Genomic DNA, 22,420 nt, shown 5'->3' on the forward strand with positions numbered 1-22,420 from the left:
CAGCTTGAATGCTGTCTAGAAGGCCTTAGTATAGGTCAGCCCTTATTTTCTTTTGATTATGCCAGATGTAATCCAGTCTGGAGCTTTCAATCTTGATGTATGTATCTACAGCAAACTGCTGGAAAAGGCGTCCGCCATGCAAAATTGGGTTGAATATGCCTGGTCGTGTATGGAATTTATAGCAGTAGTATTCTTTCATTGTTACCCATAGGCCATTGGCCGAATCTGTGCAAATATTGCAACATAAAAAGTTAGTTGCATAGGTGGTAGTATATGAAAATTGAATTTTTATCTAATAGTATTTGAATTTTTTTACCTGGGTCATCGTCATTACTGATATTTTCAGCACCAATATCTTCCTCTCGTGTTTCCCTCTTCGGGATTTTCCTATGCCAACCCAGTTCAGCTCTTGGAAAGAATAGAGGATACGATAACGGATCATAGCACCCGTAATATGATAGAATGTGCTCTTTTTCGTTGTTGTTCCCATGTAATATTACATTTCTGTCATAAGTATCTCTTCTTTCATTTCCTTCAATCCACACTGCAGCTACCTCCGAATTGATTGGCTCGTTGTATGTTCTTTGGTCCAATCTCTGGTCAAGGTTCAAGGTCAGTCTGTAGTCCTCAAGGTTTTGGGCTTGTCCCAAACTCCTAAACTGTTGAGAGTACGGGTTACCGCGTAGGATATCTGTTATTATTGCAATCACATGCTTGTCTTGCTCGTACATTTCCTCACGGCAACGACGGTATCGATGCTCTAAGCTTGGATCATCGTCGTAGAAATATAGTTCCAGATGCTTTGGATCTGAGTGACTATTACCAAATGAGTGTATGTTGTGATATATTTGACCATGTGCTCGAAAGGTGTAAATACCGGCCGTTCGCATGTCTGTTGTGTCTCTGTGGAGCTGGTAGTATAGTGTAGTAAACGAGAAATGCCCATTGAAAAATCTTATATTTTGCCGAAAATGTCTTGCATCAGAGTCGTTGCTTGTCCAAAGCCTCATTAGTTCCGGTGGTGTATTTGGATTGGCTAGTCTTATCTGTCCTTTTTTGCAGCATAATCCCTGACTTTCATACTTGAATTTGGTTGCATGGCAGAAACAACAATCTTCTTCTTTTTCGAGCACGTTTGTGCTTGTTGGTATGTTGCCGTAGACAAGATCATATGGATCAGGGTTGAGGTCTTCCTCGCCTTCTATGATTTCAATTTCCACTTCTCTGCCCCACTCTGATTTAATATACAGCATATTAAATTTAGTAAGTAGTATTGTAATGTTGCAAATTTATTTTAATTGTATTAAGCATACCTTCACCGGTGAACATGTATTCATCTTCGTCTGTGTCTTCTTCAAATATTACTCCATCATTACCTGTGTTGTAAAATTTTATTTATATATATATATATATATATATATATTTGTTTGAATTGCCAAAGAACATATATGAAATTGATAACCTTACCTTGATCCTCGTTGCACATTGATTTTGCTGCCGCATCTATTTCTTTAATGGTTTCTTCTTGCTCATATATGATTCCATCATTGCATAGTGATTGTATTCGTGCATGCACTTCTTTGATTATTGGAAGCATTGTGCAGGGGATGTCCTTCCACATAGTTACTTTACTGTGATCATCATTGTATAATGATTGTGTCGGTGTATCTGTTTCTCTGATGCTTGGAAACATTGAGGAGGGGATGTCTGTCCAAAATAGATGGTTAGTTGTACAGACAGATTTATATTTACTTGGAATGCAAGTATAAAATCGAGATTATTACCGTAAGTCATGACTTGTGGCTGCTCTAGAGGCTGAGTGTTTTCGTTGCAGGTTTCCGTCATGGATTCATCTTCTTTTGATGATACGGAAATAGCTTGCTTACGTCTTCTTGTGAATTCTTCGTTACGACGGTGTAGCAACGCTTGCCTTTCTCCCGCTGCCACATGATCCCTGTGTTTTACAGTAAATGTAGAAGTGCTCTCCTCCTGTTCAGTTGCGAGATATTCAGGGTTCTCCATTGCTATTGAATCTTTGGATGGTGTGTTGCGTTTCAATTGAGGGTGAGCTTCAATTTGTTCCATTCTTGCTTTCTTCTTTTCTGTTTGCATATTTGCATATCTTTTTTTTTCTTGTGCACATTTTGCCGCCTTCTGTTCTGGTGTCTTTCCTGATACTTTGTTTCGTTGATAGGCTTCACGGCGTTTTTTGAGTTTCTCATGCCTTTCTTCATCGGTCATGCGTTCATACCGCTCTCTGTCCCTCTTTCTTCTTTTTTCCTTAGCATCCATTATTTGTGATTATGGTCCAAATGTTTTCCTGCAGGATGGAAAGAATTTTTTTTTAATGCAATACAAGATAATTTGTTGCTAGACTGGCCTGGAATGTGAAGTCAATATGTATCGGATGAGCATCCTGGCATGTGAGATGCATGAAACATGGTATTTTTTTACTGGACATCAAACATAGGTAATATTGCTTTTGTTATGAAAAAGAAAATTTATGTATGTAAAAATCAGTTCTCTTAATCCTACATCTCATGGTTGATTTTTGCATTTTTTTAGGACTGATGAGTATCAAATACCATGTGTGAGATTCAAGAATTCATTGGGAAGAACGAAAACTGGAGACAAGGAACATACTTGACGGCTCCTTTGTTTTGGTTGGCGCTGTAGCTTGGAGATTGCTTGGCGTGTACTAAGCTGGTGGCACTTTTTTCTCTGGGCGTTCAATCTCTGAGAGCTGGGTATTTATATTAGTATAGAACCTTTGCCAGTCCGAGTTGGTGTATGGTTCGCGATTGGTTCCATGTCCGAGTCCAAGTTGGTGTATGTTTTCCATGTCCGAGTCCAAGTTGGTGTATGCTTCTGATTGTATTTTCTCTTCCACGTCCAATCCAGTAGGTTGTGGTATGTTTTGAGATTTGTTATAAATTTACCTTTTTCTGTCTGGGCGTCCAAACTGAGTAAGCTTTGACATTTGTTCTAAGTTGCTTTACTTTTTTTCTGTCTGGGCGTCGTAAGCTGGGTAGTACGTACTGTACTTTATATTAGATTGTTTTCCTCTTACACGTGCGATCTAGTAATCTGTTTCCACATAGTATCATCTACAAATAAAAGATGTGAGATGCCCGGGCCTCTTCTACATATCTTGATGGGAGTAATAAAGGGAGAGAGAGGATCCCATTGTCGAAGACCACGTGACAGTGAAAATTAATCGAAGAGGGTTCCATTTGATTTAACGGAATACCTCACCGAAGAGTTAAAGCCATGCATATAGCTTTCAATAAATACATTCATTGTTAAAATTACCTAGACAGTTCTAAGAAGAATTACAATATGAAATGGCCGAGCTCCTACCCTTGCCTGGGCAATCATTCAGAAAGAAAAGAAAAACAGCTTGGCTAATCTTAAAGCTAAAGCCATGTCACATACATGGAGGCACATCTTGAGCACCATCATGCATGTAGCGTACTCCCTCCGTAAAGAAATATACTACTTTACCGATCCTAACGCTCTTATATTTCTTTACAGAGGGAATATTAAACAAATAATTCTCTTCTCTCGCGCGACCTGGATGAGTTTATCGATACCTTCAATGAATTTGCGTACCATAGTTATTAATGTGCATGTGGTTCTTTCCTAGCAAAACCGTAGAACCTTGAGGCAGCAAGAAACGTTATCATTTCCAAACACATTTCATTTGCCACCAATCATCTGAAAATTCAGTTTGCAAATACCAACTCACATAAAGTTTAGACGCTTGATGATTTGCAACAAGCTTTGCGGGGTTTAAATAAAAGTTCAATGATCACAGTATTCTCATCTGGCACTTCTTTTACTTATATTTATTTTGCACAATGCCTAAACAGAGCATCATCCAGCGGAAGCACAGACAAACCAGCAGGAAGATTGAGGGGAACATATTTGTGGAAATAAAATAATAAGAGCACCGCAACTGCCAGTAATCAACTTGATAATTTCAACCAATACATATGTCCACCATCATGAACAGAATATTGTTAAAGAGTACATGTCTAGATTCCGTTATAAGCTAGAAACTGGAAGTCATTTACAACCAACTATATGTAATTGACCCAACTGCTCGGATTATGAGACGCCCTTCATTTGCTGGATATCTAAAACTACCACCGGGGATGCTGGCCAATACAGAAGCTTCTTTTTTTAGAAATAGCACGCACGTCCCGTTTGAGCAAATTGGAGTTAGCACAACTAAGTAATCAATCTTGTGAAACTAATTTTTTATTATGTAATCTTACGAATCATACTATTTTACATACCAGTTTTACATTGGATTTTCCTGATACAACTGATGAATTCAAGTACACCGTCAGGCATGTTATCTTCACATTCATTGTCCTTGAATGTTAGCAGTTGGCCCAAAATTAGTTTTCTGAGATCATATCCATCCTATACATCCATAATTTTTTGTAAACGAATGACATTAGAATCGAATTTGTAATTATAATATTTATGATCTGTACGGTCGCGATATTTACCTTTAAAAATGGCAAATGTGGTCTTTCATCTTCCCATGTGGACATGAACATGGGAACAAGATAACCGGACAGTTCCCTTGTATATAAGAATACATATGTTAGTAATTAATATTGTATACATAATAAAAACAAAAAGTACTCCGTATACAGTACTCATCTCTTAAAAAATACCTGTTGTAAACTGGAATATCATCTAGGATTTTTTGATGCCATAGGAGAATATTTTCGTTCCATCTACATCCAGGGCATGCTTTTGACATTGCTTTCGGTAAGTGTTTGGCAATCCATATAATTTTTTCCACATATTTTGCGAGTGGGTTGCATTGGTACAAGGGATTAATAGGAGTAGGGTCCAAAATGTAGACTGTTCTGGTATCTTTGTCCAATGTGAATAGAATGAAATCACAGTTGGATTGTATTGGAATATGAATCTGAAATAGGCTACATATTAGATGCAATAAAAATCTTGTGGTCTAAAGTATATAGAAGTGTTCTTACCGATTTGCATGTTGAAACATTATATTTGATACCAGGCCAACTGCGAACAGAATTTGCTAGTTGCTCCACGTCTAACTTTTTGCGGAATTTTGGGTGTCGTCCAAAATCAGTAGTCATCTAGAACACAAACATAATTGGTTAAAAAGGTGATTAAAAAATTAGAATATAGAAAAAAAATAATGAATATAAAAACATACCCAAAATTTCATGTCAACATAATGCTTTGTTATCAATTGTTTTGTTTTTTGTGCCGTTTGGATGTCATCAAACATAATCTTCCGTATGACCAAATTAAAGCAATCTCGATCCATGGGTAAATCATCCTGTAGCATTCCTTGTAGCTTTCCGAGAGACAAGCTAATTGGATATGGATTTGAACTTTGGATCCATACTTTCCTGATAGTGGTAAAAATTCCGTAAATAAACCATTAAGAAAATAAGTAAGATATTGTACAACTGCACTACCAATGTGAAAGGACTTACTCTAAAATCTCGGTGTATTTGATTGATTTAATGAAGTTACAGAGTGCACCTGTTAACTCATGCATGCTCATATTAGAAAGAATAGATATTAGTGATCTATATTTATTTTCAACAGATAATGGGATTTTTTGTTTTGTTTTTTTAATATCATCTACACTTTCCAATATTTGAACATCATCATGACCTCCCTTATTGTCATCGTCACTTTCTTCAACGATTGTAGTCATTGATGCAGTGTTTGTTTTCCAACATAATATTATGCTGGCTAACTTAAACCTAAAAGAAGTAATCATTTCCTGTGCAAAACGAACAATTATTAGTACATTTTAAAAATTAACATGCTTTTACCAAATATAAAAGATATATACCTGTGTAATTGGGTAGGATAGTGTACATCCGGTGAAATATTCCATAAATTTGACCATAAATAAACCGCAAGAAGAACTGTCTTTTTGAATTGGATTTTGTAACTGTTCTGTGATCTTCCATTCAGTAAGATCAACGTCTTTCCAATCGTCCTTAATCAAGTTCTGACTTTTAAGAAGATCCAAATGAAATTGTACTCCCGTCTGGGCTAACCCGAGAGTTGGCACGCCTGGGCTGGTTGAAGTCATCGGCGGCCGTAAGCTCCGGGTCGGCCGGAAGGTCCGGTGGCCGGAAGTTTCGGGCTCTGGCCGGAGGTTCCGGGCTGTCCAGAGTGTTGATGCCTGTCTCTTCTTCTACAGTCCTCGGCTCCGAGTCTTGAGCATTGTACCTGATGACACATAGTATCTCGGACTTAGGCAGTAGCCATGTCTCACTTGAAGAGGGGGAAACTCAAGTAGGAGTGATGTCACCTCGGATTGAATAGCACGTGCCCTAGCCCTTGTCATGGGTCCACTTGGAGCTTGGATAGTTGAGGTGGCATCCATGGGGATGGTCGTGGGATGCTCCGCATCACCGTACGTCCAAAGGCGAAGATGCCTTGATAGCACTTGGCGAAGATGCCGAAGTGGTTGTTGTAGCCGTAGCTCCGTCTTGGTGGTGCTCGTCTCGCGGTCTTCTCTTATGCTCATGAAGCTTGGACTTGGCATGAAGTAGGGCTTGTTGGGACTTGTGAATTTGCTCTTGGCGAGCATCTTCATGTTGATGGTGTCGTTGTCGTACTTGAGCTCGTAGTAGATGTCGTTCGTCGTTGTCGTGCACATGATGCTTGGAGGTGACTTGCCCTTCATGACGATGTGGATCACGAACATGATGGTGGTGGCCATGGAGATGTGGACGTGGACGCCTTGCTCTTGCATCATTTTTGCGCTCCGAAGACTTCTGACTTGAACGTCGCCACCTTGAGGATGATGAAGGGGAATAACGGTTGATCAACAAGGTCCGAATCTCCTCCATCCTTGCATCTTGCTCCTCCTTTTGTGCGGAAAGCTTGTTGTCGATGTAGTCCCTTTTCCTTGCTTCGGAGTGGCGAATGTTAATGGCGAGGTTATCGAGGTGTTCTCGCAAGGTAGATTGTGCGCCTTGCATTTCGTGTTGTAGTCCGAAGATGGATGCTTTGGTGATGTAGTTGTTCACGCCGTCGTTGTTGTCGAAGACCGGAGATGAAATGCCTTGCCTATCCATCACAAGACTCGTGCAAATATGAGTGGAAGAAAGGAAAGAACTAGACCAATGTACCGTATCCAATGTTGAAAATGGATCAATGATCACTCAATAATGTATCAAGGAAATAGCACAATTGGTACCAGATCTTGTCAATTCTCACACCTACACAAATAAGGCTTATGGTGGAGCTCAGTGAGGATAGTGGCACAAAAATTTGATGCAAATGTTAGCAAGAGTCAATAATGTTGGAAAAGATCCACAAATTCGCAAGTGAAACAAGTAGACCAATAGCAATATGTGGCACACGGAAACAAACACACGGATAGATAAATGGGGTCGTGCAACCAAGGAATGAGCACAAAATGTGGAACCCACGGAAAACGCTCGTGTTGCACAACTCAAGAGAGACGCTAGCACGATTGCTCAATAGGCGGATACGACACTTGTGCACAACCTATAAGATGCAAAATGTATGAGCTTTCTATCCCAAGTATGCTATGTGTATGATGTTCCCGTTGTTCTTCTCAAGATGATCCAAGATGATCGGATATGACAATCTTATATGCAATGTGGTAAGATGCTATGGCTATTGCTTACAAGCTCTTTGCTCTTTCTCTTCTTTTTTTATATGGCCACTTTGCGAAATGTACAAACCAAGATAGCGATTGTGTATATGCGGGAACAAACTTGAGGCACACGAGATGGTATGATACCAATATGATATGGTATGTGTGCAATGGGAGGTGTAGATCACTAATGTGCACAAGTAACGTTGCCGGCAATACTCAAATGGCTATCTCGATAGGCAAGTGACGCAAAATGGGCTAGGGGCTATCAATGCAATTGCAAGGGGGAATGTACAATGGTGTCGTCGAGGTTACCGTCCTTGAAGATGGTGAGTGGCGGTGTTCTTGATGTAGATACCAAGATGATGGAGACTCGTCCCTAAGTAGCCGAAACACCTTAGGAAATAGAAAAACCGCGAACTCAAAATCTCACGGACAAAAGTCAAATGGTGGTAGCGGAGATGGCAATGTGGAAGTGGTGGTCATGGATGATGAAGAAGCAACCGTCCCTAAGTAGCCGAAACACCTTAGGAGACTCAAGTCACCACTCAAACAACCACAAATGCTAAATGGAGCAAAATGGGTTAGGTTGCGGAAGGTTATGGTGGTTTTGCGGATGATATGGTGGAAGGAGTAACGCCCTCGATGCGGCTATATCTCCTACGTGTCGAAGCACGACTTAGAGGCATAACCGCATTGAAAGCAATGTTGCAAGTAAGGTAATCTTCACAACAACCCATGTAAATAAATAAAAGGGGAAAGGATACATAGTTGGCTTACACTCACCACATCACACAAATACATGAATAACATTACAATCATCCAATACACTCATGGTCTGACTACGGTACCAAAATAAAAGATCAACCCCAACATGCGACACGGTCCCCGATCGCCCCAACTGGGCACCACTACTGATCATCTGGGAAAGACACATAGTAACGACGAGAGTCTTCATCGAACTCCCACTTGAGCTCAAGCGCATCGTCTGGAACGGTATCATCGGTCCCTGCATCTGGTTTTGGAAGTAAACTATGAGTCACGGGGACTCGACAATCTCGCACCCTCGCGATCAAGACTATTTAAGCTTATAGGTAAGGCAAGGTAATAAGTGGAGCTGCAGCAAGCGACTAGCATATATGGTGGCTATCCTGTTCGCAAAAGAGAGCGAGAAGAGAAGGCAAAGCACGAACAAAGAACTATGATCAAGAAGTGATCCTATAGCAACCTACGACAAGCATTACTCCAACACCGTGTTCACTTCCCGGACTCCGCCGAGAAGAGACCATCACGGTTACACGCGGGTTGATTCATTTTAATTAAGTTAAGTTTCATGTTATCTACAACCGGAAATTAACAAATTCCCATCTGCCCATAACCGCGGGCACGGCTTTCGAAAGTTCAAATCCCTGCAGGGGAGTCCCAACTTAGCCCATCACAAGCTCTCACGGTCAACGAAGGATATTCCGTCTCCCGAGACATTCCGATCAGACTCGGCATCCTGGTTTTACAAGACATCCTCGACAATGGTAAAACAAGTCCAGCAACACCGCCCGAATGTGCCGACAAATCCCGATAGGAGCTGCCCATATCTCGTTCTCAGGGCACACTCAGATTGTACAAACTTCCGGTAGGACAACCCAGAGTTGCCCCTGGTGGCCACCGGCGGCTGACGAGGTGGACCAACACTCAGAGGAGCACTGGCCCGGGGGGGTTTAAATAAAGATGACCCTCGGGCTCCGGAAACCCAAGGGAAAAAGAGGCTAGGTGGCAAATGGTAAAACCAAGGTTGGGCATTGCCGGAGGAGTTTTATTCAAGGCGAACTGTCAAGGGGTTCCCATTATAACCCAACCGCGTAAGGAACGCAAAATCCGGAAACATAACACCGATATGACGGAAACTAGGGAGGCAAGAGTGGAACAAAACACTAGGCAAAAGGCTGATCCTTCCACCCTTTACCAAGTATATAGGTGCATTAAGATAAACAAGATAATATGGTGATATCCCAACAATAAACAATGTTCCTAACAAGGAACGATCTCCAAACTTCACCTGCAACTAGCAACGCTATAAGAGGGGCTGAGCAAAGCGGTAACATAGCCAATCAACGGTTTGCTAGGACATGGTGGGTTAGAGGTTTGACATGGCAATTTGGGAGGCATGATAAGCAAGTGGTAGGCATCGTAGCATAGGCATAGAAAAAGAGCGAGCATCTAGCAAGCAAAGATAGAAGTGATTTCGAGGGTATGATCATCTTGCCTACAAAGTTGTCAGAGTTGACTTGATCCTCGTAAGCAAACTCAACGGGCTCCTCGTTCGCGAACTCGTCTCCCGGCTCTACCCAAACAATACAAACAAGCAAAATGAACACAATCAACCACGTGCAATGCTCAAACAACATGATGCAAACATGGTATGATATGCAGGATGCGGTATGTGATGCATATGCAAGATTGGACAAGGAATGATTGAACATGGCCTCAACTTGGAAATCCAAGAGTGCCACTGGAAAGGTGAGGTGATTTCGGTTGAAATCGATATAAAGATCACCGAAATCGGATGCACGGTTTGGAAATGGCAAGCAAAACAAATATGGCGGTCTGCGATAATCAGCAAGTGACCAACTAAATGCATCAAGATAAATATGCTACAGCACTCAAACATGACAACAAAATACATGGCAGAGATCCACTCATGATGCTTGACAAAAGATGAACACTGAGCTACGGCTAATTCATCCATTAACAGGTTCAAACAAGCATGGCAAAAGTGCAAACGGTAACAGGTTTCAGACTTAGTGAAATTAACACAAGTCTGGAATTTAACATCAGGAAGCACACTTTAGAGCATGGAAACTACATGCTACAGGAACTTAACATGGCAAATCAAGGCATGGAATGAAGCTACTCAAAGCACTTAACAAAAGGCCCTTAGTGACCTTGAGCCAAAAGGGATCAAAAATACAATTGCAAGCATGTGAACATGGCAAAAACATAAACAGATCTCAGACTTAGTGAAAAACTGGAGCATGCAAAACAGTTAACATGTAGGCATGTTTACGAGCTCGATGCACTCACTACAGAGCATGGCATGAAAAACTAAGCATACACCCAACAAGAATACATGGCATAGAAGCCAGACATGGAAAGGACAGCAACATAGCATGCACGGATCAATAGCAGCATCCTCGGCAAAATCGCTAACAAGTCAACAATCTGCCAGGATTCACGAAATAGCAAAAGTAGAGCTCGATTGACTCAATCTAGGGTGCTCTATAAATGCAAACAAATACACGGATGGATAGAACACCACAATGTTTACAAATCATCCTTACTGATCATCCTCAAAAGAGGCACGGATCACTAGGAAACAACATGAACATATGGCATACCGACAAAATCAGGACAAGGACTTGGTGAAATTCTAAGTCCCTGAAATCAGCATTACCGATTACGCTACTTTGCAAGCTTGTGCTAGTCACCACAAATATCACAAAAATACATAGTAAGCACCTTTGTAAAGATGGCATGGCATATAACAAAACACATGTAGATCTCAGGATCATATCATGCACACATTAATCATGGCAAAAATGACAAATAGCTATTTGATGAAACAGATCTGACAAGTTTATCACATAGCCCTCTTCCAACAGCATTTCGGGCATCAAGATAAGCTCAAATGAAAATGATGCAATGAGATGAAATGATGTACTTTTTGAGACGAACATTTTGATATACTACACGCGCAAATCGGAGCTACGGATGCGGAGTTACGACATGATGAAGATTGCGAAAAAAATAAGAGGACAGGGGGAAAGTCAACCCAAATCCAGATCTAGGGTTCCTCGCGGGCACGCGAACCGAGGCTGGATCTTGAGCTCGCCGGAGAAGCCGGGCGGTGGCGGCCGGAGTGGGCGGGGAGGATGAAGGAGAGGCCGCCCGGGCGAGGGAGGTCGCCGGAGAGAGCACGGCGGTGCGGCGGCGAGGTCGGCGAGGGGCGGCGCGCGGTGGCTGGCCGGAGCGCTGCGGCGGCGAGGCGGGCGGCGGGTGCGTGGAGGCGGCGGCGCGCGACGCGCGGGCTTCGGGGGCCGGCCGTGGGCCTGGCGGGCCGGCGGCGCGGGGACGGAGGCGATGCCACGTGTCATGCCCTGGTTGGGCGCGGACGGCAGCGGCGGTGCGTCCGGCATGGAGCGGACATGTCCGGTGCGGCAGAAGATGATATCTAGGGTTTCGGGGGAAGAAGACCCATGATTTCGGAAGGGGATCTATTTATAGGCATAGAGGGAGCTAGGAAGCTCCAAATGGAGTGCGGTTTTCGGCCACACGATCGTGATCGAACGCTCTAGACGATGGGAGAGGTTTTGGTGGGTTTTGGGCCAAATTGGAAGGGTGTTGGGCTACAACACAAACGAGGCCTTCTCGGTCCCTCGGTTAACCGTTGAAGTATCAAACGAAGTCCAAATGGTACGAAACTTGACAGGCGGTCTACCGGTAGTAAACCAAGGCCGCTTGGCAAGTCTCGGTCCAATCCGGAAATGTTTAACCCCCACGCACGAAAAGAGGTAGAAAGGACCACCGGAGGAGATAGGAGCGCCGGAATGCAAAACGGACAACCGGGAAAATGCTCGGATGCATGAGACGAACACGTATGCAAATGCAATGCACATGATGACATGATATGAGATGCATGACAAAGGCAACAACACACGGAGAAAAAAACCTGAACCCGAGGTAAATAAAATAACTTAGCGCCGGAAACGACAAGAGTTGGGATACATATAAGGTAAATTACATCCGCGGTGTTACAGAAGGCCTAGGCAAAGATGCCAAAATGTCAAAATTTTGATGGAGTCAAATGGTGTTGGAGCCTATCTAGGTGGATGGGGGATGTCAATAGCTACTCAACGAGCTAAAGAACGCGAAAATCGGACTCCGGATGTTGAAGTTATGGGCAAAACGGTGAAGCACTCGCGGTTGTCCTGGGGGGTCGTGCGCACGGGGGTAGGAGCCCGTGGGCACGGGGTCCCGTGCACACGGTAAAGGTACGTGGTCACGGGGTGTCCAGAGAGTTTTCGGGGGGCCGTGTGCACGGGGTCTGGAGATTTCTTGGGCAAAATTAGGGAGATTTTGGGGATGGATGGTGGGGAAAAGATGGGGGAAAGCTAGATCCACATGAAACCAAAAAAAATTCATGGATCAAATCCAACAAAACATCATCGAAACCAACAAATCACAAAAAAATGGGGCTATTTTTGGTGGGGAATTTTCGAATTTAGGACGAAATCAACAAAACTAGGCTAGAAAACAAAGAGGGGGGGGCTCCAATTTCGTGAGAAACCATGGCTCATGATACCAAAATGGTGTAGGGTGGAACCCTAAGTGGAGATCTTTCACGAATTGGAGGGGGAATCCCCAAGAATAAGATGAACACAAGAGGGAAAACACTCAATTGACTAGATCCAATCACACATATGCTAGATCCAATCACACATATGCTAGATCCAATCACACAAAGAGAGATACAATGATTCAAATACAACAAAGGAAAGATACAAGGTACTAGTTCATCCCAATCCTATGAGGAATGAGGTCTTGGTGATCCTATGATGGGGATCTATCCACTAGGGATCTTCTCCATAGGAGGTCTTGATCTATCCACTAGGGATCTTCTCCATAGGAGGTCTTGATCTCCAATGGAGAGGTCTCTCTCTCTCTCTCAAGAGGAGGAGTGGTACAAGGACCAAAGCTCACATAGATCATGTCGTATCCTTTGCTAATCCCAACAAATAACCTAGGGATGAAATATATAGGTGGTTGGTGGTGAGGGACGAGTGGAGGGGCAAAAGGGGCATCTCCCGGCCAACTCGCAGGTAGGCCCGTGCGCACGGGCTAAGTCAGCCCCGTGGGCACGGAGGTCCCGTGTGCATGGGGTCTTTTGGGGCCCGTGGGCACGGAGGTCCCGTGTGCACGGGGTCTTTTGGGGCCCGTGCGCACGGGGTATCCAGAAACTCTCTGGATAGGCCGTGCGCACGGGGTCCGAAAGGGCCATGCGCACGGGGTCCTCTGAACCGTGCTTCTTCTTCCATCTTCTTGCCTCCGTCTTCCTTACGGTCTTCCCGTCCTTCTCCTTGGACTCGGCGAGCTTCCTTCTTTCGTGCATTCTCCTCGTGGATGGTGTAGTTGTACTCTTCCGATTGGGTTCCTCCTCAAAGAACGTGTAGCTCCGGTCACACCTATGCATGCACATGAGAGAGGGGTCAAGTAGTATACCATCCTCGAAGGGTACAAGTGGACACGTGTAAAGGAGACAATTCACCTTTGTAAGCATGAAGTAGATGTCACACGTGTCACTTGATGAAGTGGCTCTTGACATGGTGATGTCCATAGGATGCTCCGCATCACCTATTTTGACTCACAATCCAGAAGATCCCTTCTTGGAAATTGATGTCAAAGGGGGGGAGAGAGATCACAACAAAGCTTATTCCCTTCAAAAGGGGAGAGTACTTCAAAGTGGGAGAATGCTTAATCGCATCAAACAGAGAGAGAGACCCCATATACTTGGTATTCAAGAGGAGAGAATTCACATGTCTTTAAGAGGGGAAAGACATGTTAGTTTGTCTTCTGTCTTATGTTTCTGTGCTCTGATCTGTTTTGCTCTGATTTTCTTGTCCCTATATTCTCCCATTATCAAATATAAGATTCAGGGGGAGAAAGACATCTAAGGGAAGGAAATCTTTGAATTCATTGCATATCTTTATCCTTGGGGACATGTCTATATCAAATAGGAGTACCTAGTACTCATTGCCTACATGTCATCCCAGTCTTGGTACCTGTAACACCCCGGATGTAACTTTCCCTATTTGTACTCCAACTCTTGCCATTTCCGGCGTTAAGTTATTTTATTTTCTCGGGTTCGGGTCTTTGTCTCCGTGTGTTGTTGTCGTTGTCATGCATCTCATATCATGTCATTATGTGCATTGCATTTGCATACGTGTTCGTCTCATGCATTCGAGCATTTTCCCTGTTGTCCGTTTTGCATTCCGGCGCTTCGTTCTCCTCCGGTGGTCATTTCTAGCTTTCTTTCGTGTGTGGGGATTAAACATTTCCGGATTGGACAGAGACTTGCCAAGCGGCCTTGGTTTACTACCGGTAGACCGCCTGTCAAGTTCTGTATCATTTGGACTTCGTTTGATACTCCAACGGTTAACCGAGGGACCGAAAAGGCCTCGTGTGTGTTGCAGCCCAACACCCCTCCAATTTGGCCCAAAACCCACCAAACTCTGCTCCATGTCCTAGAGCGTTCGATCACGATCGCGTGGCCGAAAACCGCACCTCATTTGGACTCTCCTAGCTCCCTCTATGCCTATATATACACCCCTCCGTTTTCGGATCTTCTTCCTTCCCGAAACCCTAAAAAACTGCAGCTCCACGCGCCGGACGTGTCCACGCCGCGCCGGACGTGTCCACCGCTCGCCGCCACCTCACTCCGGCCTATCGGAGCTCGCCACGTCATCCCCGCCACCACTCCGGCCCAATCGGACGCCGCCACCTCATCCCAGCCGCCTCCTCTCTCTCCTCCCCACCGCGCCGGCCCGCGGGGCCCGAGGCAGGCCCGCGCGGGCCCAGATCCATCGCCGCCGCCCCGCGCCAGGGCTCCCCGCAGCGCCCGAGCCGCGCGTCTCCTCCAGCCCGGCGCCGCCGCCCGCTTCTCCGGCTGCCCGGAGCTCGCCGACGAGCCGCCGCCTCCGCCGCCCAGCTCGCCGGCCGCCGCGCCTGTCGTACCGTGCCTCGCCGCCCCTACCGCGGGAGCCCGCCGCCGAGGAGCACCGCGCCCGCGCCGCGCCGGCCCCGCTCCTCCCCGTCTCTGGCAAGCCCCGGCCGGTCCTCCCTCCTCCTCCGGCGAGAAGCTCCGGTGAGAGCCCAACCACCTCGGTTCGCGCACCGCCCCGATCCAGATCTGAAAATTTCAGGGTTGACCTAATTTTCTCCAAGTCCCTAAATTTTCAGTCCATATGCTCCTGTTCGAGGCCCCGTAACTTTGCATCTGTAGCTCCTATTCATGCATATAGCATATCAAAATGTTCAACTCAGAGAGTACATTATTTCATTCCATTGCATCATTTTCATTTGAACTCATCGTGATGCCCGAAATGCTGTTAGAAGAAGGCCACTTGAGTTAATTGTCAGATCTGCTACTCCGTTTAGCACTTTTGTCATTTTTGCCATGATTAATGTGTGCATGATATGCCCGTGAGTTCTTCATGTGTTTTGTTAAGGGTTTTGTCATCTATCCAGAGGTGCAACCCATGTATTTTTAGGATGTGTGTGGTGACTTGTGCAAGCTTGCGAAGAGGTGCACTTGCTAATTCTGTTTTCAGGGACTTAGTGATTTCACCAAGTCCTGGAATTGTTTATCTCATGATGCCATATGTTCTTGTTGTTTCCTAGTGATTCGTGCCTCTTTTGAGGATGATCAGTAAGGGAGTTTTGTTAATATTGTAGTGCTTTATCCATCCATGTCATTGTTTGTAATTATGGAGCACCCTAGCTTGAGTCAATCGAGCTCTACTTTTGCTTCGTTGCAAATCTGGGAAGATCGTCAACTTGTTTGCGATTTTTGCCGATGTTATTGTAGTTGATCCGTGCATGCTATGCCATTGTTCTTGCCATGTCTAGCTTGTATTTTGTGCCTTCTTGAGGGATGTATGCTTGTCTTGCCATGACTTGCACCGTGGTGAGTGCATCGAGCTCGTAAACATGCCTTTGTGAGTTATGTTTCAGCATGTCCCAGTTTTCACTAAGTCTGAAAATTGATTATGTTTTTGCTATGTTCGTGTGCTTGTTAGTATATTTTGTGATCCCTTTTGGCTCAAGGTCACTAAGGGACTTTTGTTAAGCTTGTTGAGTAGCTCCATGCCATGTCTTTCCTTGTCATGTTCAGGTCCTGTAGCATGTTGTTTTGTTGCTCCGAAGAGGGCTATATGATCTGAAATTCCAGACAAGTGTTAATTTCACTAAGTCTGAGATCGGTTTTACCATTTGCGTTTTTGCCATGCTTGTTTGAACCTCCTAATGGATAAATTGGCCGTAGCTCAGTGCTAGACTTTTGTTAAGCATCTTGTGTGCATCCTTGCCATGTATTTTGTTGTCATGTTTGGGTGCTGTAGCATGTTCATCTCATTGCATTTAGATGCCTACTTGCTGTAAATCGCAGACCGGTGTCATTTTTGAATCGCTTGCCATTTCCAAACCGTAACTCCGATTCCGGTGTTCTTTATATCGTTTTCAAGCGATTTCATCTCATCTTTCCATTGGCACCCTTGGAATTCCAAGTTGAGGCCAGGTTCATGCATTTCCTGTCATATTTTGCATTTTGCATCCCGCATCGCATCCCGCATAACATATCATCGTTGCATCATCTTGTTTGATCCTTGCACGTGGTTGATTGTATCCTTGTTGCTTGTTTGTCTTGTTTGGGTAGAGCCGGGAGACGAGTTCGCTAACGAGGAGCCCGTTGAGTTTGCTTTTGAGGATCCAGTCAACTCTGACAACTGTGTAGGCAAGATGATCATACCCTCGAAATCACTACTATCTTTGCTATGCTAGTTTGCTCGCTCTTTTGCTATGCCAATGCTACGATGCCTACCACTTGGTTGAAAGCCTCCCAAATTGCCATGTCAAACCTCTAACCCACCATTGTCCTAGCAAACCGTTGATTGGCTATGTTACCGCTTTTCTCAGCCCCTCTTATAGGTTGCTAGTTGCAGGTGAAGATTGGAGGCCGTTCCTTGTTGGAACATCTTTTATTTACTTGTTGGGATATCACTATATTGCCATGTTATCTTAATGCATCTATATACTTGGTAAAGGGTGGAAGGCTTGGCCTCTCGCCTAGTGTTTTGTTCCACTCTTGCCGCCCTAGTTTCCGTCATATCGGTGTTATGTTCCCGGATTTTTGCGTTCCTTACGCGGTTGGGTTATAATGGGAACCCCTTGGTATTTCGCCTTGATTAAAGCTTTTCCAGCAATGCCCAACATTGGTTTTACCATTTGCCACCTAGCCTTTTCTTTCCCTTGGGTTCTGTAGACTCAAGGGTCATCATTATTTTAACCCCCCCGGGCCAGTGCTCCTCTGAGTGTTGGTCCAAACCGTCAGCCGCCGGTGGCTACCAGGGGCAACTCTAGGCTGGCCTACCGGAAGTTTGGACAATCCGAGTGTGCCCTGAGAAAGAGATATGTGCAGCTCCTATCGGGATTTGTCGGCACATTCGGGCGGTGTTGCTGGTCTTGTTTTAACCTGTCGAAGTGTCTTGAATTACCGAGATACCGAGTCTGAGCGGAACGTCTTGGGAGGAGGTTTATTCCTTCGTTGACCGTGAGAGCTTGTCATGGGCTAAGTTGGGACTCCCCTGCAGGGATTGAACTTTCAAAAGCCGTGCCCGCGGTTATGGGCAGATGGTAATTTGTTAATGTCCGGTTGTAGATAACTTGAACCTTAATTAATTAAAATGAATCAACAGAGTGTGTGACCGTGATGGCCTCTTCTCGGCGGAGTCCGGGAAGTGGACACGGTGTTGGAGTAATGTTTGCGCAGGTTGTTCTCTAGCTTCTCGCTCGTGCTTTGCCTCCTCTTCTCGCTCTCTTTTGCGAATAAGTTAGCCACCACACTTGCTAGTCGCTTGCTGCAGCTCCACTCATATTTTACCTTGCCATACCTATAAGCTTAAATAGTCTTGATCGCGAGGGTGCGAGATTGCTGAGTCCATGTGGCTCACAGATTTCTATTACACCAGATGCAGGGCCTGATGATTCTGCTCCAGGAGACGCGTACGAGCTCAAGTGGGAGTTCGACGAAGACTCTCAATGATACTACGTTTCCTTTCCCGATGATCAGTAGTGGTGCCCAGTTGGGGGTGATTGTGACCGTGTCGCATGTTGGGTTCTCTTTTATTTTGGCACCGTAGTCGGGCCATGAGTGTTTGGACGATGTAATGTTATTTATGCACTTGACTGACGTGGCGAGTGTAAGCCAACTATGTTATCTCCCTTTTTATTATCATATTACATGGGATGTTGTGAAGATTGCCTAACTTGCGACATATGCCTTCAATGCGATTATGCCTCTAAGTCGTGCCTCGACACGTGGGAGATATAGTCGCATCGAGGGTGTTACAGTACCCTTGTGGTTTGCTGTTCTTGCTCTGTTTAGTAGATGTTTCTGTGTTATCTAACCTTTTTTACTCAGGTTCATCTCTTCCAAAGCTACCCCAAGATCACAAGGTAAGTATATGCATCACACCCATGTGCATGATGATTTCTTGCTACTGTACATATTGTTTGCAAGAAGGACCCATGAACATGAAGGTATATTCCCTATATTCACATCATTTGCTCTGATGCATATAGCCAAGATACATGTAACTCATTGCTTGCTCTGTCATGTCTATGCATTCACATGCTCTCATATTCCATAGTTACATGATTGCATACATTTAGGGGGAGCCTATGCATGTTACATGTTTTCCAGAGCTTTACCTGCTATTCTTGTATATCTCTATCTAAAGCTTTGCTGTATGTTGTCATCAATTACCAAAAAGGGGGAGATTGAAAGCACAAGTGCTCCCTGGGTGGATTTGGTAACTAATGTCAACATATCTCTTGTTGTACTAATGTTTTTATCGAGTATATTTCAGATAAGTTCAACATATGGAGTGGCGTGGACAAGACGATGTGGAACCCCTTCAAGATGCTAAGGACAAAGGATTGGCTCAAGCTCAAAAGCTCAAGGCTCTACATTTTACTTTTCGTGATCCAAGATCACATTGAGTCCATAGGAAAGCCAATACTATTAGAAGGGGAAATGGCTTGCTTTCTCAAAGTGCTTAGTGATATGCTCCAAAGCCCTCAACCACTTAATCATATCCACATATGTCCCAAACCAAAAGTCAAACTCGGCCCCACCGATTTGATCCATCCAGCGCCACCGAGTTTACTTTACATAGCCACTACCACAAATCCTAATCAATTCGGTCTCACCGATGGGATCTCGGTCTCACCGAGATGGGCTTGCAAACTCTCTGTACCTATTGCAATAATTTTGGCCCCACCGAGATATGCAATCGGTCCCACTGAGTTTGCTTGACCAACTCTCTGTTTTGCTTATTTCCAAAATCAGTCTCACCGAGTTTGTGTAATCGGTCAAACTGAGATGAGGTTTTACCCTAACCCTAGCACATCGGTCCCACCGAGTTGATCATATCGGTCCCACCAAAATGCCTAACGGTCACATTATGAACTAAATCAATCCAACCGAGTTTTCTGATTCGGTCCCACTGAGTTTGGTGATTTGTGTGTAACGGTTAGATTTTGTGTGGGGGCTATATATACCCCTCCACCCACTCTTCATTCATGGAGAGAGCCATCAGAACGTGCCTACACTTCCAACATACATTTTCTGAGAGAGAACCACCTACTCATGTGTTGAGACCAAGATATTTCATTCCAACCATATGAATCTTGATCTCTAGCCTTCTCCAAGTTGCTTTCCACTCAAATCTTCTTTCCAACAAATCCAAATCAGTGAGAGAGAGTTGAGTGTTGGGGATACTATCATTAGAAGCACAATAGCAAGGAATTCATCATCAACACACCGTCTATTACCTTTTGGAGAGTGGTGTCTCCTAGATTGGTTAGGTGTCACTTGGGAGCCTCCGACAAAATTGTGGAGTTGAACCAAGGAGTTTGTACGGGCAAGGAGATCACCTACTTCGTGAAGATCTACCCTAGTTAGGAAAGTCCTTGGTGGGCGATGGCCATGGTGGGATAGACAAGGTTACTTCTTCGTGGACCCTTCGTGGGTGGAGCCCTCCGTGGACTCACGCAACCGTTACCCTTTGTGGGTTGAAGTCTCCATCAACGTGGATGTATGATAGGACCACCTATCGGAACCACGCCAAAAATCTCTGTGTCTCTAATTGCGTTTGCACACTCCAATCCCATCCCTTTACTTTCTTGAAACTTGCATGCTTTACTTTCCACTGCTCATATACTCTTGTCATGCTTGCTTGAAATGTATTGTGAATGTTTAAACTTGTGCTAAAACTCTACCTTAACTTGAAGAAAATAAAAACTGCAACTTTTCTTCGTTAGGAGTCTATTCACCCCCCCTCTAGACACATCTTCTCGATCCTTTCACATCTTTTGCTTGTCTATCTAGCAACACCTACCGTTGATCTTGATGTGTCCGTGGAGCTGAGGAGGCCATTGACACGTCGTCAGGCTCGATAGTTCATTGGGGTTCTGCGTGACTACTGATGCTACTGTCAGGGTTGTTGCTGTGGAGGTGACTGCACCGTCGGTGCACTGCCTGCAACACGGCCATCAGCCTGAGCTTCTAGTGCTCTTTGTGGGTGCCGTGAGGCCCCTGCTAACTGGGCCTTGTTCGCTTCCACAAATATAATCAAACTTTGGATGGTGGCTCTCCACTCATCCATCTTGTCTGGGGTTGAGGAATGTTCAACAACATTTTCGCCCGCGCCATTGCCTCCGTGGCCGACGAAGGCATGTTGGATCATGCAGAACGCGACGTTGCTTGACTACTCGTAGAGCCAGTAGGAGCACCATTGCGATCTTGTCGCTGTACCGCGGGAGTGAGGGCAGGTTAGCATGGTGGAGGTGGCACCTAAAGATCGTCACCTTGATCGATGGGCGTCTTATCGTGCGGGCGTTGTTGTGGATGTACAACAACACCGCTTGGCGTCGCGTCATGCCCAACTTGCGATGGGCATGGTGTGTGCTTCTATATCGTCTCCCTTGCCTCCGCTAGAGTCGCGGTAGCGGGATGATCATGGCGCGCGCCCGATCAGACGGTGTTGCCCCGACGGAGTGCTCGCTGGTGCACTAGGGAGGCGGGAGCTGCATGCTCGCACTGCCTGTGCCATTGTTTTTGTCTTCGCTGGAGGGTGGTGGAAGGAGACCGTCTCCAGTGCCTCCACCACCCATTCCCGCAGCGGCGGGCGAAACAACCGCACCGCCCGCGCTCGGGGTGCCCACTGCAATGTTCGCACCGTCCACAGTTGTAATACACCAAGAGTGATGGGTCCCATCTTGCAATATATCCAACCTTTGTCATGATCTAATTCCATGTGGGTTCCATCTTTTATGGCTTCATCTTGTGTTGCTTTGTTTGTTTACTTATTGCATTGTCGTGCTCATCATTGTTATCTTGTATTGTGCATCTTGTCATTTTGCGTTCTTCATGCTCATCATGTGCATTGTGGTATTCATCTCGTTGTGCCATGCACTATGTTTGTAATGTTGCTTGCCTATGCATTTGACCCATGCATCATCACCTCCCCATTCCTTCTTATTCCTTTCTTGATGCGAGTGCCATTTTCCCCTTCTCCATTATTGTTCAATATTTGCCAATAAATCTTGCACCATGCCAACACCCTCTCTATCAAATTTCATCCATTTTGGAGTTGTTTTGATTAGGTTAAAAATGCATCATGTTTGAACTAAATTCAGACTTGATTTATTTTTCTATCTATAAAAATTCCAAAACCATTTTATTATAATAGTGCACATTTCTAGGAGCATGAGGATATTCTCACATCTCTCAAATCCCTCTCCTAGCCCCTGTGCCTTTCTTTTAATTTCTAATTGAAGAAATATAGAAAAGAAAGAGTCGCAGTAGCAGCAGCCAGCATGATGCGGAGCATCCTATGGACATCACCATGTCAAGAGATTGTTTGACGAGTG

General features: G+C 44.8%; 2 protein-coding genes across 2 annotated transcripts; both read right to left on the reverse strand.

The window, feature by feature from the left end:
* Positions 1–534: 534 nt before the first annotated feature.
* On the reverse strand, positions 535–2,245 carry LOC123191669 (uncharacterized). The gene is made up of 5 exons (XM_044604322.1): positions 1,785–2,245; positions 1,468–1,707; positions 1,314–1,376; positions 878–1,234; positions 535–596 (listed from the first exon to the last, which is right to left on the reverse strand). Exons 1-5 carry the CDS (start codon positions 2,239–2,241, stop codon positions 535–537), a joined length of 1,179 nt encoding a protein of 392 aa, XP_044460257.1. The 5' UTR covers positions 2,242–2,245.
* Positions 2,246–3,699: 1,454 nt separating this feature from the next.
* Positions 3,700–5,765, reverse strand: LOC123191670 (uncharacterized). Its single transcript, XM_044604323.1, has 5 exons — positions 5,502–5,765; positions 5,216–5,414; positions 5,019–5,135; positions 4,302–4,364; positions 3,700–3,717 (listed from the first exon to the last, which is right to left on the reverse strand). Exons 1-5 carry the CDS (start codon positions 5,726–5,728, stop codon positions 3,700–3,702), a joined length of 624 nt encoding a protein of 207 aa, XP_044460258.1. The 5' UTR covers positions 5,729–5,765.
* Positions 5,766–22,420: the final 16,655 nt, after the last annotated feature.

The sequence above is a fragment of the Triticum aestivum genome, chromosome 2A (assembly GCF_018294505.1).
Source record: "Triticum aestivum cultivar Chinese Spring chromosome 2A, IWGSC CS RefSeq v2.1, whole genome shotgun sequence".
In the NCBI taxonomy this organism is placed as follows: domain Eukaryota; kingdom Viridiplantae; phylum Streptophyta; class Magnoliopsida; order Poales; family Poaceae; genus Triticum; species Triticum aestivum.

What these genes read in the sequence shown, in the direction of transcription:
- LOC123191669 (XM_044604322.1), bottom strand. Translation starts at nt 2,241, where the DNA reads ATGACCGATGAAGAAAGGCATGAGAAACTCAAAAAACGCCGTGAAGCC. An exon ending in AATGTGCAACGAGGATCAAG is followed by an intron (nt 1,377 to 1,467) that starts GTAAGGTTATCA and finishes TTTACAACACAG; the next exon opens with GTAATGATGGAGTAATATTT. An exon ending in ATACATGTTCACCGGTGAAG is followed by an intron (nt 1,235 to 1,313) that starts GTATGCTTAATA and finishes ATATTAAATCAG; the next exon opens with AGTGGGGCAGAGAAGTGGAA.
- LOC123191670 (XM_044604323.1), bottom strand. Translation starts at nt 5,728, where the DNA reads ATGACTACAATCGTTGAAGAAAGTGACGATGACAATAAGGGAGGTCAT. An exon ending in ATGTTGACATGAAATTTTGG is followed by an intron (nt 5,136 to 5,215) that starts GTATGTTTTTAT and finishes TTTGTGTTCTAG; the next exon opens with ATGACTACTGATTTTGGACG. An exon ending in ATGTTTCAACATGCAAATCG is followed by an intron (nt 4,365 to 5,018) that starts GTAAGAACACTT and finishes ATGAATGTGAAG; the next exon opens with ATAACATGCCTGACGGTGTA.